This window comes from Protopterus annectens, chromosome 7.part0 (assembly GCF_019279795.1).
Source record: "Protopterus annectens isolate FY-2018-M chromosome 7.part0, PAN1.0, whole genome shotgun sequence".
Lineage (NCBI taxonomy): Eukaryota > Metazoa > Chordata > Ceratodontiformes > Protopteridae > Protopterus > Protopterus annectens.
The window spans coordinates 1,122,970,319-1,122,987,364 of NC_056739.1; the positions used below are offsets into that span (position 1 = coordinate 1,122,970,319).

At 44.4% G+C, this 17,046-nt stretch overlaps 1 protein-coding gene across 1 annotated transcript in view; it reads left to right on the top strand.

Moving 5' to 3' along the window:
- Nucleotides 1–17,046, top strand: part of MFAP1 (microfibril associated protein 1) — a 637,732-nt gene that overhangs the window by 314,112 nt on the left and 306,574 nt on the right. Inside the window, exon 7 of the mRNA XM_044077701.1 lies at nucleotides 13,531–13,690. Within this exon, the coding sequence (XP_043933636.1) occupies nucleotides 13,531–13,690 (160 nt within the window). The remainder of the gene's footprint in view (nucleotides 1–13,530; nucleotides 13,691–17,046) is intronic.

The following is a 17,046-nucleotide window of genomic DNA, read 5'->3' on the forward strand; positions in this document are numbered from 1 at the left end:
TTGCTGTTTTATTCCCTGTATGGTAAATCATTTCCTGGTAGGGTCAAGGGCGCATTTTAGCAGAGCCTTGCCTTCTTCAATGGTACATTCGAAAGTGGCTGTCTCTAGAAGTGTTTGAGATGGCTCCTTGGTCTCCTGTACATATTTTTACAAAGTTGTAGTTAAGATTCCAAATCCAGACCCAGGACAGACTAGGGACTCCTACATCCTAATCCTTCCTCCTCCCAAGTAGGATAAGCTGTGGTAAGTTACCGATATAGCTAAGACAACTGCAACAGTGATTTCTGATGAACATATATCAGTTGTGTAAGTTGCACTTACTGGAAATTGCTTGATTAAATCATTGCAGCTGTAGATGTATCATCCCGCCATTCGTCTGATTTGTATATATTTTTTCTAATGTAATAATTAGGTATTCTAACTTGTATATAATTTTTCAGGACAGTACCCCCACCCCCTATTTTTTTGCACCCAAGAAAGTTCTGAAGTATTATGGTGCCGAGGCTGCTGTTTTATCTACACAGGAGCTTGAGACACAGTAGCTTTGGTGTATGTGCATGGGGATATGCTTTTGGAAGACTGGCTGGCCGCTGTATCCTTGGCAGGATGTAACCCATAATAGCTAAGGGTACTACAACAGTGATTCAGTTGAACGTGTAAAGCAACTTACACAAGTGAACTTTGTTTAGGCATGTATGGATAGCTGAGGATGTTTGTGTTTCACTGTTGCAGACCTGACTTGTGTGATTTCTTGCCGTGAAAGTCCTTGGCCGGCCCAAGTACCACAGAAATTCTTTCCTCCTCCTAAGGCTGGCAGATACCCTAACCAATGTCCGTATGCTTGGGTATATAGGGATCCAGCCTGTGTCATGAAGTCAGTCTTTTCTTGCCATTGGACCCTGAAGCAGTGTCTCAGTGTGTCGGTCAGTCCGCACCAGAGAGAAGTCATCAGAAAGATAAGTACCCCATTGGGGAACTCCTTTCTTTTGCTTTAAACTCGTGTCAGATAATGTAAATAATTATCTTTGCTGTGGTAAGCAAATCCCACACAGCAAACTTCCACTTGCTTTGTCTCACCTGCTTAGGCCTGGATCACGATATCCATAGTTGCCGCTTTTGCACGTGCTTTAACTGTAGGATGATTAGACTTGGGGCTGAGATTTTAGCTAGATTCCTTAGTCTTGAATCTTCTCATCAGCATCCAAAGGCATCCGACAGTTGAGCAGCCTAGGCATAAGAAGGAAAAAGAAAAGAGACCCAAGCTTAGACCCTCAGATCAGTCATTTTCCATCTGTTTCTCCCTCTAGGCTTGTGATTTTTGAAGTGAGGTGCTTTTGCAGCCTCCTTCTCTGTCTGAGGTGGTACCGCAGACCCCTGTTGAGACCTATTCAGAGTCCAACATGCTGTCGGGTCCCTCTACTTCTGCACAGGCCCATGTCTTCAGCTTGTCAGTTGGGTATGGGGCCGCTCAGCAGGCCTTGGTTTCTGAAGAGTGCTGTCTTTCAAGTGACCCTTCTTTGTGGCTTTGGCCTACATTGATTTATCTTTCTTCCACAGAGATGGGCATCAGGACGTCAGACGTCCCTAGGACCAAGGCCAAAGCAACATCTAAGAGTAGGACTGTTTCAGGGCCTTCATCTATGCCTACCAGCTCCCTTTCTCAGGGATACCAACAGGCCTTAAGACTAGCAGAAGACCTGATCTCCATAGTTAGGTCTAAACAAATGCCTTGGAATGCTTTCCCAGGTAAAATGAAAAGGAGCCCTACTTCTGAAGCCTTCTCAGACCCTTTTGAATCTGAAGATTCAGACCTGGAGGGGTCTGGTTCTGAAAGACCCACCTTTGTATCTTTTGAGGATTCAGATTCAGAGGAGAGTCTGCCCTTGGACACCCCCCCACCCTCCGCCCAGAGGAAGTCACCTTTGGAGTGACTCTCAATGCTATGAGGGAGCATTTTCTGTGGGAGGCACAAGAATATCCTCAGCCAAAAAGGGTTAGGGAGTTCCTGGAAATGCCAGAGCACAAACCTCTTACTGTTCTCACAATTTTAGAGGTGGTTGAGGATGTCTTCCAGGATTCCTCCTTGAATTTTGACCTTCATCCCCCAGCCCCTCGTAAACCAGACAGGTTCTACAAGGTGCCGGATTCCCATACGTACCTTTTCAAAAATCTCTCTGCTGATCCAGAGGTGGTCACCCCAGGATCTAAAGGGGTTAGAGATAGTTCCAATAGAAACCCTTTACCTAGGTTCATAGGATGATACTAGGCTATCTGCCTGGAGGCCCATATAAGCCTAACCAAGAATTTCACCCATGTTCCCAAAAAGTCAGCACCGGTTTCCCCTGTCCAGCAGGGACACAGGTGGGATCCCCGGGGGTGTATTTTCTGATGTTCTTCATGTATCACTGTTGCAGTCATTACATTTGGGTAATCTGCTGGCAGGTTGCCCTCAGTCGGCCTGATTAACAAAGTCTTGGGTCCTGCGTCTGTTACTGTCCCTTCTTCCATGACGTCAGGTCATCAGGGGTATAAAACATGCAGCCGACGCCATTTTCATCAGTCTTTCTTGCCGCGCGGTGCCCGAAGCAGTTCGCAAGTGCTGGTCAGCCGACTCCTGAAATTTTCGTTTTTGAGTTTCAGAACCGAAGTCTTCAACCTAAAGCTGAGTACCCCGTTGGGGAAACTTTTTCTTGCTCCTTACAGATGTCAGTACAAGTTAATAATTGTATTACTTGTGGGAAGCAAATACCTCATAAGGATTTTCATTTGTACTGTATTCCTTGCTTAGGCCCTGACCACAACGTGCCTTGCTGTCGGTTTTGTGCTAAATTTAATCAACGCACTATTAAGCATCGGTATATTTTTGCATCAAAATATATTGGCTCAAGATTTAACAATCCAGAAATGTCGTCGGTTAGCAATCCGACTACCGGAATACCTAAAAAACACAAATAGAAAGACAGAGACAGACAGAGGTCCAAAACAGACGGCAAAGCTTCTCCTAAGCCAGTCAAAGGTACTCAGTGAGGCGCTTTTGCAGCCCCTGATACCTGATACTTTTGATTCGCAGGCCTGTACTGAGACCCAGTTGGAGTCCGGTATGCCACGAGACACTTTTAAGTACTGAACCCGTGGATGTCTCTACCTTAGATGGGTCTGGAGTCACTGAGCAGGCACCGGCTTCTGGGGGTGTTTTCAGGCCTAAAGATTTGTATATTAAACCGACGCCATCTTCAAAACTAAGGTCAAAAAGCAACTTCTATGTCTAAAAAAACGACGCTTGGGCCACGTGCACAGGCCCCTATGCCTAAAAAACAAATGATCAAAATGGCTGATGATTTGATTACCTTGATCAGGGGTACCTATCCCCCTCGTTCCAAGAGGCCTAGGCAAGGCACTGACTATGAATCATCAGATCAGGTTTCTATTTCTTCTGATTCCTCTTCTGATTAGGAATTATCTATTCCACCTTATGAGGACTCTGATGCAGAAGATTTCATCCCTTCTGCTTCTCCTCCTGAGGATTTTTCTTTTGGAGAAACTTTGCATACCTTAAGGGAACACTTTCACTGGGAGAGTCAGGATTTCTCAGAATCTAAAAAGAGGCTTAAGGATTTCCTCCTTCCTCAGCATAGGCCTTTGGCTATACCTCCTGTTCTAGACATTGATGATATTTTCTCAGAATCCAGCATGGCTCCTGATTCCCTGCCTCCGGCTCCTAGTAAGCCAGACAGATATTACAGGGTTCCTGATTCCCACAAGTTCCTTTTTAAAAACCCTACTGCTGACCCTGAAACCATTTTTCAGGGTCCCAAGGGCGTTAAGGCTTCTACTGTTAAAAATCCTACCTCTTCTGATAGAGACTCCAGGGCACTGGATAGATGGGGTAAGAAGGTTTACATGTCTGCACCCTTGGCAATCAGGGATTTAAACTGTCAATTTCATATGCTTAAATATCAGCAGCATGTCATGGGCTTACTTAAACAGAAAATTATGTTGATTTCTGACTGTGTGGAAAATAGAGTTGAAGGATTTATTGCATTCAGCTGAACAAGTTGGAAAGCATACTTTGCAATGTGGTTTTGATTCCTTGGAGACCTCTTGCAGGGCCACTGTAACTGGATCTATGATAAGAAGGCATGCTTGGCTCAAAGAGCAAAGTCTGCCTGATGATGTTAAAGCAAAATTGTTGGATGCTCCTTTACAACAGGACAGTCTATTTGGTAATAAGGCAGAAGAAGTTTTGGAAAAAGATGGAAGTTAAAGCTGAATCTATGCAAACTGTAAAAGATTTCCTACAAGTGCAGCCACCCAGGTTCAGTAGGCACTGGCCTACTAAGAATTGGTCCTTTCCAGTACCCACCTGAGCCACTCAGGTCAAACTCAGACGTTCCAAAGCCTCCAGGTTTCAGTCACAAGGAACTTACAGAACAAAACAATGGGTGCCTCCACCTTCAAATCTGGAAGTAACAAGGCACCTTCCTACGGTGAACAGTCTCAGTGACTTTCCACTGCAATCATCAAGCACTTATCTTTTGGCCGCCCCTTTGGGGGGAAAACTGGCACTTCATGCACGAAACTGGCAACTAATTACCCAGGACAAGTGGGTTTTAAATGTATCCCAGGGATACAGATTTCATTTTCACACGTTGCCAGTCCCAAACGGATGGCCAGATCTGCCTCCAAATCAGTGGGCAGAGGCCCAGAAACAAGTTATGTCCCTCATGGATATGGGGGCTATTCAACCAGTACCAGAAAAGGGACAAGGTTTTTATTCAAGACTTTTCCTGGTACCCAGAAAAGACAAATCATGGCGTCCAATTCTGGGCTTATCCATTCTAAATACATTTTTGGACATTCCGAAATTCAAGATGCTGACTCTACAACAGTTACTGCCTATGCTAGGCAAGGATGCCTGGTTGGTAACTCTAGACTTAAAAGAGGCTTACCTGCATATCCCAATCAGGGAGTCTTGCAGAAGATACCTCCGCTTCAAAGCGGGCTGTTTGCATTACCAGTTCTCTGCACTGCCCTTTGGCTTATCTACTGCGCCCAGGGTCTTCACAAAGTGCCTGGCACCAGTAATTGCATTTTGCAGACAAAGAAACATTCAAATTTATTCTTACCAGGACGATTGTCTAATTCAGGCAAAAAACAAGGACACACTTCTAAAACATCTGGTGTTTGTTAAAAGACTTCTAACTTGTATAGAGTATACCATAAACGAAGAGAGATCACAACTGGTACCCTCTCAAATAATTACATTCCTGGGTGCAAGCTTGAATACAGCTGCCCACATGACCTACCTTACGCCAGAAAAATAAATTCAATTGATGACTTACTTCAAGCAGGTGGCCAGAAAAACCCAGCTATCTGCAAGACGAATTCTGCAGGCCTTGGGGTTCATGGCCTCCTGCATCCTAATAATTCCATATGCAAGACTGCATATGAGGAAACTTCAATGGTACCTAAAAAGTTTATGGAGTCAACATTGTCGCAGCCTGGAAACAATGATTACTATCATTCCTTGCCTGCAGCTAGAGTTCCTATGGTGGGCAGAGGCCTGCCAACAAAACAAGGGACTGTCATTCACTCCACTCCCTGCCAACCAAACCCTGACTACATGCGCATCAGATTATGCTTGGGGGGGCGCATCTGGCAGGGAGTTGCATTCAGGGCCAATGGAGCCCAAATCAAATGCACCTACATATCAAAAGTAAAGAAATGCTAGCTGTACAGAATGCTCTGACAGCCTTCAAGAACTATCTTCATCTAGGACAACTACTGATAAAGACAAGACAACACCACAGTCATGTGGTACATAAACAAGCAGGAGGGTACCCATTCCTACCCCCTTTGCAAACTAACCATGGCATTGTGGAACACAGCCTTGACTTACCAAATACATCTACAAGCTCAATTCCTGCCAGGAAAGCAAAATACTCTGGCAGACGTGCTAAGCAGAAATCTTATGGACCCACACGAATGGAAACTGGATCCACAAATCTTCAGCATGTTGACACACAACTGGGGGAGCCCAGACATGGATCTTTTTGACTCACCCCAAAATTATCAGTTGGAAAAATTCTGCACAAGAATTCATCATAAAAAAACTTGGAAAGTGGATGCTCTGTCCTTCAGCTGGAAAAACCTATCAGTTTATGTCTTTCCTCCTCTGCCTCTGCTCTCCAAGGTCTTACTAAAAGTCAGACAGGAAAAAACAAATATAAAAATGATACTGATTGCTCCAGACTGGCCTCACCAACACTGGTACCCGCTCCTACGCAATATATCATGTGGTACCTGCCTCTGACACCTTACCTACTGTCTCAGCAGAACTATCAAATTCTGCACAATCAGCTCCAAACTCTGAATCTTGCAGCATGTTCACCTTTTACATCTCTCAGCAAACCTGTGATGGATGTCATTTTGGAGGCTAGAAGGCCTAGTACTGGAAAATCTTATGCGGACAAATGGAAAAGATTCTGTGCCTGGAACCAAGCACAAGGAATAAGTAACAGCAATGCCCAATATTCCTCAGATTCTGCAATATTTAACGGAGATGCTTCACAAGGGCCTATCTTTTTCTTCAATAAAAATCCATGCCTCTGCCATTTCAGCTCATTGTAACACAGAGCCTCCCCTCTTTTCTCATCCTCTGCTAAAGCAGTACCTCAGAGGGGCCAAAAATGTAAGACCTCCCAGGAGAGCACCAGCTCCTGCATGGGACCTCAATTTTGTTTTGGAAAAACTCGCTCTACCTCCTTTTGAGCCAGCTGCTACTGCAGATTTTAAATTTCTCTCCTGGAAAACAGCTTTTCTTTTAGCAGTTACTTCAGCTAGACGGATTTCAGAATTACAAGCTCTTATGGCAGTGGAGTCTTTCATTATTTTTCATCCGGGCAGGGTGGCTGTCAGGACCAATCCATCTTTCATGCCTAAGGTGGTATCCAGTGTGGCTCTTAATCAGACCATTCATCTGCCAACTTTCTTTCCCAATCCACAGAACAAGGGTGAGCGGATTCTGCATTCATTGGATGTGCACAGACAACTTAGATTCTACTTAAACGGGACAAAACCTCAAAGAAAATCTGAGCAACTATTGGTGGCATTTGCTGCAGGGGCAGAAGGAAAACCTATTTCAAAGCAATAAATTTGGCTCTTATTTTATTACATCGTGGTGGTCTGTCTCTGGTTTTTACACAGCCTGTTTCTTCATTTTTACGAAGAGGACCTTTGGGTAGTAGCGTTTACTATTTTCTTGGCTATTTCAAAGCAGCCTATTTCTAAATGGATAAGCCATTGTATTCGTTTCTGCTATGTGCACCATGGTAAACCTATCCCCAAAGGGATCAGATCTCATTCCACCAGGGCTGCATCTACTTCTGCAGCCTTTCTCAGAGGGGTTCCTACCAGAGACATTCTAGAAGCTGCTACCTGGAGCTCAGTTCATACGTTCACCAAACATTACCATTTACCTCTCTTCCCTAAATCCAGAGCTGGCTTTGCCACTGCTGTCCTGCTGGGCCTTATAGCTGCTCCTAATTCTGTATAAATCCATGCTCCCAACCATAGCTTTGGGAATCTACCCAAATGTAATGACTGCAACAGTGAAACACGAAGAACATAGTACAGTTGTGTACACTTACCATAAATGTAGATGTTCGAGTGTATTCACTGTTGCAGTCCTGGTCACCCACCCTCCAGCCCCCTGTTTTTTCTCTTACTATACTTCTTTTTTCTTTTAATATGCTTAAAAGCGTTTTTGGTTTATTTGCTTTTGATTGGAGGTATATTGTTTGTGTTCTAAATTATATACATATATTGCTCCCCATTTGGGGGGCACCTGACATCTGGGGCAAGGAAAACTGATGAAAATGGCGTTAGCTGCATGTTTTATACCCCTGACGACCTGACGTCTTGGAAGAAGGGGCAGCAACCGACGCAGGACCCAAGACTTTGTTAATCAGGCCGACTGAGGGCAACCTGCCAGCAGATTACCCAAATGGTAATGACTGCAACAGTGAATATACTTGAACATCTACATTTATGGTAAGTGTACACAACTGTACTTTTCCATCCTGTCGTCCAGGTTCCTCTTAAAAAGGCTAGTGAGGTACTCTGTTTGATATGGAGAGGGAGCCATTCCACAAATTGGGAAGTGTTTGGTACACAAATCTATCCTCCCAACAAGTTTTATTAATGTCACAGATGAAGTTGAGGCCTTGTATGTGGGTTGCGCGAGTGGAGTTTGACTTACGGATATGCAGCAAGTCTCTCAAGGCTGGGTGTAAGACAGCCTTGTATGCCAGACACAGGTCAACTCTGAGCAGTCTGTGTGAGACTGAGTAGAGGGACATGGCTTTTAGCCAATCTGTGTAGGATAGGTGTTTGAGATACTGGATTTTCCCTAGTCAGGAACCTCTTTGGTCTCTCTAGCTGCTGCATGTGCTTGGCAAGGTACATGCCGAAGGGGGCATCATACTCAATGGGTCTGATAATGGATCAGTGCAGAAATGTTATAACCTCCTTGTTCCTGGATGAAATACCCTTACTTATGAGGTGGGCCATGTAGTAAGCCTTCCATACAACGAAGGCAACATGGTGGTCAAAGGTCAGTTTGCTGTCAACCTGGGTACCCAAGTTCCTCATGACAGATTGCATGCTTAGCGCATTTATATTAATGTGATAATTAGTGGGGGCATCATTTTCCCCATAGGGGATAGTGATGCATTTCTTGGCATTCAGTTTGAGGCCATGCTTCTAGCACCTGTCATTAGTTTAGGTAAGGCCCTCTTGGAGGATGTTCACATCACTAGGAGAATTTAAGACAGCGCCCTGCTTGCAGTCATCTGCAAACTTGATCAGCCACAGACCACTGGTTTTGGCTTCCACCTCAGAAAAGTATATCCCGAACAATAGAGGCCCTAAGACCAATCCTTGAGGTGTGCCTCTCACTACGGGTCTACTACTAGAAGTGGCTTCCCCCTATTTTGACTAAGTAGTTTCTGTCAGTGAGCCAATTAGCTACCCATCTGGTAACATATGGGTTGATGCCTAGCTGGGAGAGTTTATGTATTATGCCCGAGTGGGGAATAGTGGCAAAGGCTTTGGCTTGGTCAAGGTAGGCAGTTTGCACAGTCTTTCTCTCATCTATGGCTTTGGTGATTGTTTTCGAAGAATTTGACCAAGTTTAACATGCATTATCTCCCTATGGATAAAGAGAGCAGGGCCCTTGATGGATTTGGGAAAAAAAATGTATCCATCAGCCGCCCTTACTATGAGGGCTCTTAACTATCAATTACACATGATTAAATATCAAACCATTCTGGATCAGCTAAAACAAAAAGTCACTTCTCTAGAGGATAAAAACCTGTCTAAACAACTTTTGGATTTCTGCCACTACAGTTCTCAGGTAGTTAGGCATTCCTTACACTGTGACTCTGAAGCTATGGAGGCTTCTAGCCAGGTAGGTGCCACTGGCTCAGTTATTAGAAGGCATGCATGGCTTAGGGAGCAATCTTTTCCTGACCATTTTAAATCTAACCTTGATGTTCCCCTTGAGAAGGAATTCCTTTTTATAGACATAAAACTGAGGCTGTTATTTAAAAAAAAAAAAAGAAGAAGAAGACGACAAAGCTAGGTCTGTGCAGACTGTGAAGGACTTCCTCCAAGTTCAGCCTCCTAGGTCGTGCAGGAACTTCCTCAGTAAACACTGGTCCTTTCCCTTCCAACTTGGAGGCAGACAGAGGAAAACCTTCTGGAAAGGACTTGTAGGAAGCGGCAGCAGCTGCATAGATCCAGACATTGTTCCCCAAAAACTTCTAGACAAGGGAGTTGTAGGCCCCATGCTTCTGCCAAAGAGCAACAGTGGCTAACTAACCCACTCCTGCACAAAACTAGGAGCAAGGTTGTCTTTGTGAGCATCAAAAAGGCAAAGGTTTCTACTCCAGGTTATTCCTGGTTCTCAGAAAAGAAGGCTCTTGGTGGACTATCTTAGACCTGTCCAACCTCAATCAGTTTCCCCAGGTACCAAAATTCAAAATGTTGGCACTTCAAAATCTTTTACCCATGATAGCCCCACGACTTTCTTCACTTCAGAGCATATTCCAGTCATTGTCAATTTTCAGCATTGCACTTTGGGTTGTCTACTGCTCCAGGGGTTTTTACCAAGTGCTTAGCCCCTGCAATTGCCTTTTGCAGGACCAGAGGGGTCCATATATACCCCTACCTGGACAATTGCCTGATACAAGCCACAAATCTGTCAAAGCTTCACAAGGATCTGAAGTGTATCCAAGATCTCCTATCCTCCCTGGGCTTCATAATAAATCTGCAAAAATCCAACACTGTTCCATCCAACAGGATAGTATTCTGGGGGCATTCCTGGACTCTTTACTTCAAAAAGCTTTCCTTCGCCTAGGCAGTGATCCACTACTTTCAAAGAATACAGCAGGAACAATCAATCTCAGCCAGGGTGTTTCTCCGAGACCTGGAATACATGGCATCTTGCATCCTTATGGTTCCCCTGGCCAGGCTGCACATGAGGAAACTACAGTGGTACTCAAAAAATGTATGGTGGCAGCACTCTCAGTCCCTAGAGACCAAGATACAGCTGGTTCGTTGCCTCAGAGAAGAGTTTGCATGGTTGGCTTGTGCCCAAAATCAGGGTGTTCCATTCAGATTCACTTGCCAGGGTCAAACTCACCACTGATGCCTCAGAGTCAGCCTGGGGTGCTCACTTTCAACATTTCTAACCCCAAGGGAAATGGGAGGATTTGTTCAGGGGCAGGCACATAAACTGGAAAGAGCTTGTGGTAGTGCAAAAGGCCTGATAGCTTTCAAGGAAAATGGGAACTTGGGGTCCTGTTGGTCAAAACAGACACCACAGTTATGTGGTACATAGACAGGGAGGGACCCACTCTTACCCTCTATGCCACCTAGCAATGCAGGTCTGGGAAACTGCTCACTCTCTGGGTTGCACCTCCTGTCACATTTACCTTCCAGGGGTTCAAAATACCCTAGCAGATCACCTCAGCAGAAAGTTGATGGACCCCCACAAATGGCATCTGCATCTGGAGTTTTTTCTTTGCATTGCCCAGAATGGAGAGTCCCACAGATGGCCCTCTTTGCCACCAAGGTGAATGATAAACTGAAAAGATTCTGTTCCAGGATCAAACAGAAATCAGCCTGAAGAACAGATGCCTTCTTCTTCTTCCTTGGACTCACCTCTTCATTTATGCAGTCCCTCCCTTACCCCTACTACCTCAAGTGCTTCTCAAGATAAGGGAGGAGGGCCCAAAGGCAATACTGATGGCCCAGACTGACCCTTGCAGCAGTGGTACCCTGTGCTTCTCGAACTAACCAACCAGAGTCCATGGCTGCTGCCTCAGAGTGTCTACCTTCTGTCTCAGGACAAGGGAAAGATGGTGCACCCCAACTTGCAGACACACAGCCTTTCAGGTTGGATAATTCCACAGCATTCAACAAGTTTAACCTAACCAAACGGCTCCAGGATGGTCTTAAGGAATCCAGAAGGCCTAGCATTAGGAATTCATACTCAGCTAAGTGGAAAAGATTTTCCATCTGGTGCCAGCAGCAGCAGCAGCACCACAGTCCTGATTCAGTCCAGATTACTTCCATTCTAGATTAACTAGCTAGTCTGGTTGATAAAGAAATTACTACTCCTGTATTAAAATTCATGCATCTGTCATTTTGTCCCATATCCCTGCTCTTCCTCCTGTCTTTTCACATCCCCTGTTAAGACAATTTGTTAGGGGTGTCATTCACATCAGACTACCTTTGAGGCAACCTGTCCCTTCATGGCACCTTAACTTTGTTCTGGAGAAATTGGCATTTCCTCCTTTTGAACCTGCAGCATCTTCCCCACTGAAGTTTCTTAACTTGGAAAGCTGCCCTGCTGTTGGCTATCACCTCAGCCAGGAGGGTCTCTGAACTGCAGGCTCTCATGGCAGTGGAAGCATTCCTAATTTCCACCCAGACAGGGTTTCCCTCAGAACTAACCCTTCCTTTGTGCCCAAGGTGGTCACTGACACTTCTCTAAATCAAGCCATTCACCTGCCCACATTCTTTCCCAACCCCCAAAACAAAGGGGAAATAATACGTCATTCTTTGGATGTGCATAATCAGCTCTGCTACTGTCTAGACAAAACAGGAGCCTTGTGAAAATTTGACCAGCTCTTTGTGACCTTTGCCCTTGGCTATAAGGGAAAGGCAACTTCTAAACAGGCCATCTCAAAATGGATCTCCCATTGTATCTCCTTGTTAGTCATCATGGCAAAAAAAATCACCTGGGGATGTCAGGTCACTCTCCACTAGGGCTACTGCAACCTCTGCTGCCTTCTTGAAAGGAATCCCTACTAAGGACATCCTGGAAGCCGCTACCTGGTCATCTGTGCATACCTTCACCAAACATTACCACTTGGCAGCCTTTTCTAGGTCCAGAGCAGGATTCGCCACTGCCATCTTGTAGGGCATCCTCTCCTCTCCCTAATCACCTTCCACCCTCTTTTCAGCTTTGGGAATCCTCCCACAAGTCAGGACTGCATCAGTGAAACATGAACACAGTACAGTTGTGTACACTTACCATAACTGTAGATGTTAGACTATATTCACTGTTGCAGGCTTTCCCTCCCCCTTCCCCCATAGCCTACTAGGTTGTCTACTTATAAATTCTTTTTAGCTAAGGGAACCCCTCCTAGCCTTTCTTCCTGCAGGGGTTCTCCTCCTCAGTTCCCTACTGCTCACTTGGAATTCCTACCTGGTAGGGATCAAGAAAAAACTGATTTCATGACATAGGCTGGCTGTCTATATACCCAAGCATACTGACGTCAGTTAGGGCATCCGCCAGCCTTAGGAGGAGGAAAGAATTTCTTTGGTATTCGGGGCAGCCAAGTGCTTTCACGGCAGGAAATTCTACAAGTCAGGACTGCAACAGTGAATACACTTAAACGTCTGCATTTATGGTAAGTGTATGCAACTGTACTTTCTCTGGGAAGAACCAAGGAACTCAGAAAAACCGCAGCTGTTTGCCACCTTTGCAAAGGGCAGGGAGGAGAAGCCTGTTGAGCAAACTCTATCAAAATGTCTTGCCCAGTGTGTTTTTTCTGTTCCTTTCTTAGAAAACATGTACAGGGTCATGTCAAAGCACATTCTGCTAGAGCCACAGCAGTTGCTACAGCATTTGTAAGAGGGGTTAGTACCCAGTCAGTATTAGATCCAGCTTACCTGATCCTCTGCCCACATCTTCTCCAAGCATTGCAGTTTGTTCTGTACCTAGAGACAGAGCAGGGCCACAACCATTTTCCAATGTCTGCTCCCTTAGTAACCCAGTGAGTTTCAGTCACCCATTAGCCCTTATGCTGTACAAGTCTTCTCAAAAGTGATAACCAGTCTTGGAAATACCTTCACCTTTAAAAATCTGTATCCTAAGTAGTCAAATGTAGATGTTTAATAGTACACACAATTTAAAGTCACTCAGAGGCTAACCACAGCTGTTTTCTCTATTCTTAGTCTTGAGAAAGAGAAGGCAGAGATTGAGCGCTTACGGAATCTTACTGAGGAAGAACGAAGAGCAGAACTTCGTGCTAACTCTAGAGTCGTCACAAACAAAGCAGTCAAAGGCAAATACAAGTTCCTGCAGAAGTACTACCACAGAGGCGCCTTCTTTATGGTGAGCAATGTTACGTGTCTGTTTCCAAGTAATTTTTCAAAAAGTCACACTTTGCTCTTTATATGTGCTTTTGCACTTTGACTGTTCTTACATGTGACTTATGCAAGTTTTATGCAACTTATTTCCTTTTTGGGGCTTTCACTGCTGCATGTGATGTATAATGATTTAAGTTACAGAGACTGTAGATAATTTGACAGATAGTATTCTTTGGTACCAGTAATTTGTACTTTTATGCTAGGATTTCAGTTATTACCGAGATGGATAGATGGCCAAAAGACTGTTGAGGAATGAAGAAACTTGACAGCAAAATAATGTCAGCAGTGTAACTTTACTAGAAACACTTAAATCACCTTAATGTGAGTCCTAGATTCATCGCTAAAGCTGTTTTTAGCAGAAGTGACCAGACTGCATTGTTCTTTCCTGTATTTAAGAGGAAGAACCAGGAAACGAGGATGATTTGATGATAAAAAGGAGATTCTCAAAAGTTAAGCAAAACTTTACCTCCTGGATGCAGAGCAGAGACTCAACAGAACAAAGGGTGATTAGGAGTTTAATCCACATTATCTCAAAATGGCCACATTTCTGCAGAATTACTTTACAGTGATCAGAATGAACATATGTGAATAGAAAGACTTGTCTATTTTTAGTTTCAGAATCCCTAAAGGGGCCAAAGTCTTACATATGCCAGCATTTTGTGGTGCAAGTTTATGAAACACTGTTTGAAGCATTACTGGAAGGCCTTACAGCATGGAATAAACACTCAAACACCAAAGCTGTCTGACTCCAAAGCTAGATTAACATCTGTTTTAATAACTTCAAAACTGAAGCACCCATTGAACAAGGCATATGCTGTGAGTTTGTTCCTAGCACAGTGCATGCACTTATTTTCCTGAACAGCACTTTTCCCTCATAACAGAGGATGGACTGTTTGTATGGAATTAAAAGTTCAGTGGGCACACTGGGTAAAGAAAAATTGGACAAAGGTACAATTGTAGAAGATGAACAAGCTTGATAACATGATTTTCAAAGAAGGAAAGAAATGGAACACTGTTAACTCAACCATGAGGTTTATTATCTCTTTACATTATGGAACCTGTATGGTTATGGTAACCCCAAAGCCAGCCTCTATTTAATAAAACTTTAAATCTGATGTTTCTTCCATCATTTCCTCAACAGATGGATTATCGGATCTATCTTGGATCTTCCTTTGGGAACTCTGACTTTGGATCCAGGTTAAACTCATCCCCTTACCCATAACACCCTGCAAGGAGAGAGAATTACCTCATTTCTCTCTTGCTCCTGATTGCTATGAACATGGTCTATTTTTCCCAGGCTGTTGGTCGACATGAGTGCTGTTCCACTGCAATTTTCACTTTTTTTTCCAGAGGAGTTTTCTCTTTTAGTTCTTTCTATTTCTTGTGCCTTACCCAATGTAAGAACAGTTGTTTTAGGTTCATAGGAAGGTACTAGGCTATTGGCCCTAGGACCTATATAAGCCTAGCCAAAAATGTACCCTGGCTTTCGCCACCCAAGAAAATTATTTTCCTGTGCCCCTGTCTAGCAGAGCCACAGAAGTGATGCCGGGGTGAATTTCCTATCTCCCATCCAATCATCAAGATTTTTCTTGAAGAGTGCTAATGAGGAGCTCTGTTTGACATAGTATGGGAAGTCTCTGGGACAGGAATCTATCCCTCCAGCATGTTCTGTTTATTGTGGTGACAAGGTTTAGGTCCCTAGAGCGTGTAGCTCGGAGGGATTGGGATTTCTTTAAGTGGAGCATGTCCAACAGCTCTGGGTTTGACATAGCTTTGTATGTTAGGCAGAGATCGCCTCTGAGTAGGCGATATGCGACGGAGTAAAGCTGGAGTTTTTTTGAGACTGTCTGCATAGGACATCTGTTTGAGGCCAGTAATCCTCTTTGTGAGGTATTTCTGTGGCCTTTCCAGTTGTTTTAGATGTCTTGTGAGGTACATACCAAAAGGAGCGTTGTACTCCATAATGGGACTAATGAGTGATGAGTAGAGGGGAACAATGACCTCTTTTTTTCTGGATGAGAAACCTTTTGTGATGAGGTAAGCCACGTAGAAGGGTTTCCTGATCACTGTGGCAATGTGATTATCAAAGGAGAGACTACTGTCCACCTGTGTCCCAAGGTCTCTTATCACATTTTTGGCTTTAAGTAGACTGTCAGCTATGTGGTAGTTCATGGGTAAAGAGTTTTTACCAAAGGGGATGACAATATACTTTTTGGCATTGAGCTTCAGGCCATGGCTTTGACACCAGGCATCTGTCTCAGTGAGGCCCTTTTGTAGTATGTCCACATCGTTAGGAGTTTCGATTATGGCTCCTAGTTTGCAGTCATCTGCAAACTTTGTTGCAGTCATCTGCAAACTTTGTTAGCCAAAGACCTTCTGTGTCAGCCTGTCCTTGGAGAAGTAGAAACAGGAGAGGACCCAGGACTGAACCCTGTGGTACTCCACTTGTCACTGGTCTGAAGTCGGATTTGGAGTCTGCTACTTTCACAGTGTAGGTTCTGTCCGTGAGCCAGTTGGCAACCCATCTTGTGACATAGGGATTTATACCTAGTTTAGTGAGCTTTTCTATAATTCCAGAGTGGGGGATGGTGTCGAAAGCCTTGGTGAGATCTAGATAAGCTGTGTGAACCACCTTACCCTCATCTATGGCTTTGGTGACTGCTTCAAAGAAGTCAGTCAGGTTTAGGAGACATGATCTTCCTTTTACAAATCCGAACTGGGTAGGGTCCAGAGTTTGGAGATTACCAATGTCTTTGTTTATGAGTTCCATGATGATACGTTCCATGGCCATCGTCAGGCTAATGGGGCAGTAGTTCCCAGGGTCCGTCGTGGCTCCCCCTTTGTGGAGTGGGATAACCATCGCAGTGTGCCATTCAGTGGGCACAAAGCCTGAGGTGAGACATGGTACTTGGGTAGGGTGCCAGTTCATTCTGTAGTTCGTGTAGAACGCAGCCTGGAATATTGTCAGGTCCCATGGATGCTGTGTTCTTGGCTTTGGAGAGTATGTTTTTCACCTGTGCAGCCGTGATTACAGGAACTGTGCATTCTTCCGGTATAGAGATGGGCCCTCTAGGGGGTGAGGGGGGGGGTAAAGTTATCACTGAACCTATCTGCCAGGATGTTGGCAATATCATTTGGTTCTGTATATTTAGTGCCATTGTGTTATAACTCAGAGCAGAGCAGATCTGAGTGTTGCCATTGAGATTCTTGACATAGCTATAGAATGCTTTGTGGTTGTCTTTAGAGTCAGTGGCAATTTTGTTTTCGTAACTAGCTTTGGAGGATTTTATGAGGGATGTCAGCTTCTTACTGAGGTTGACC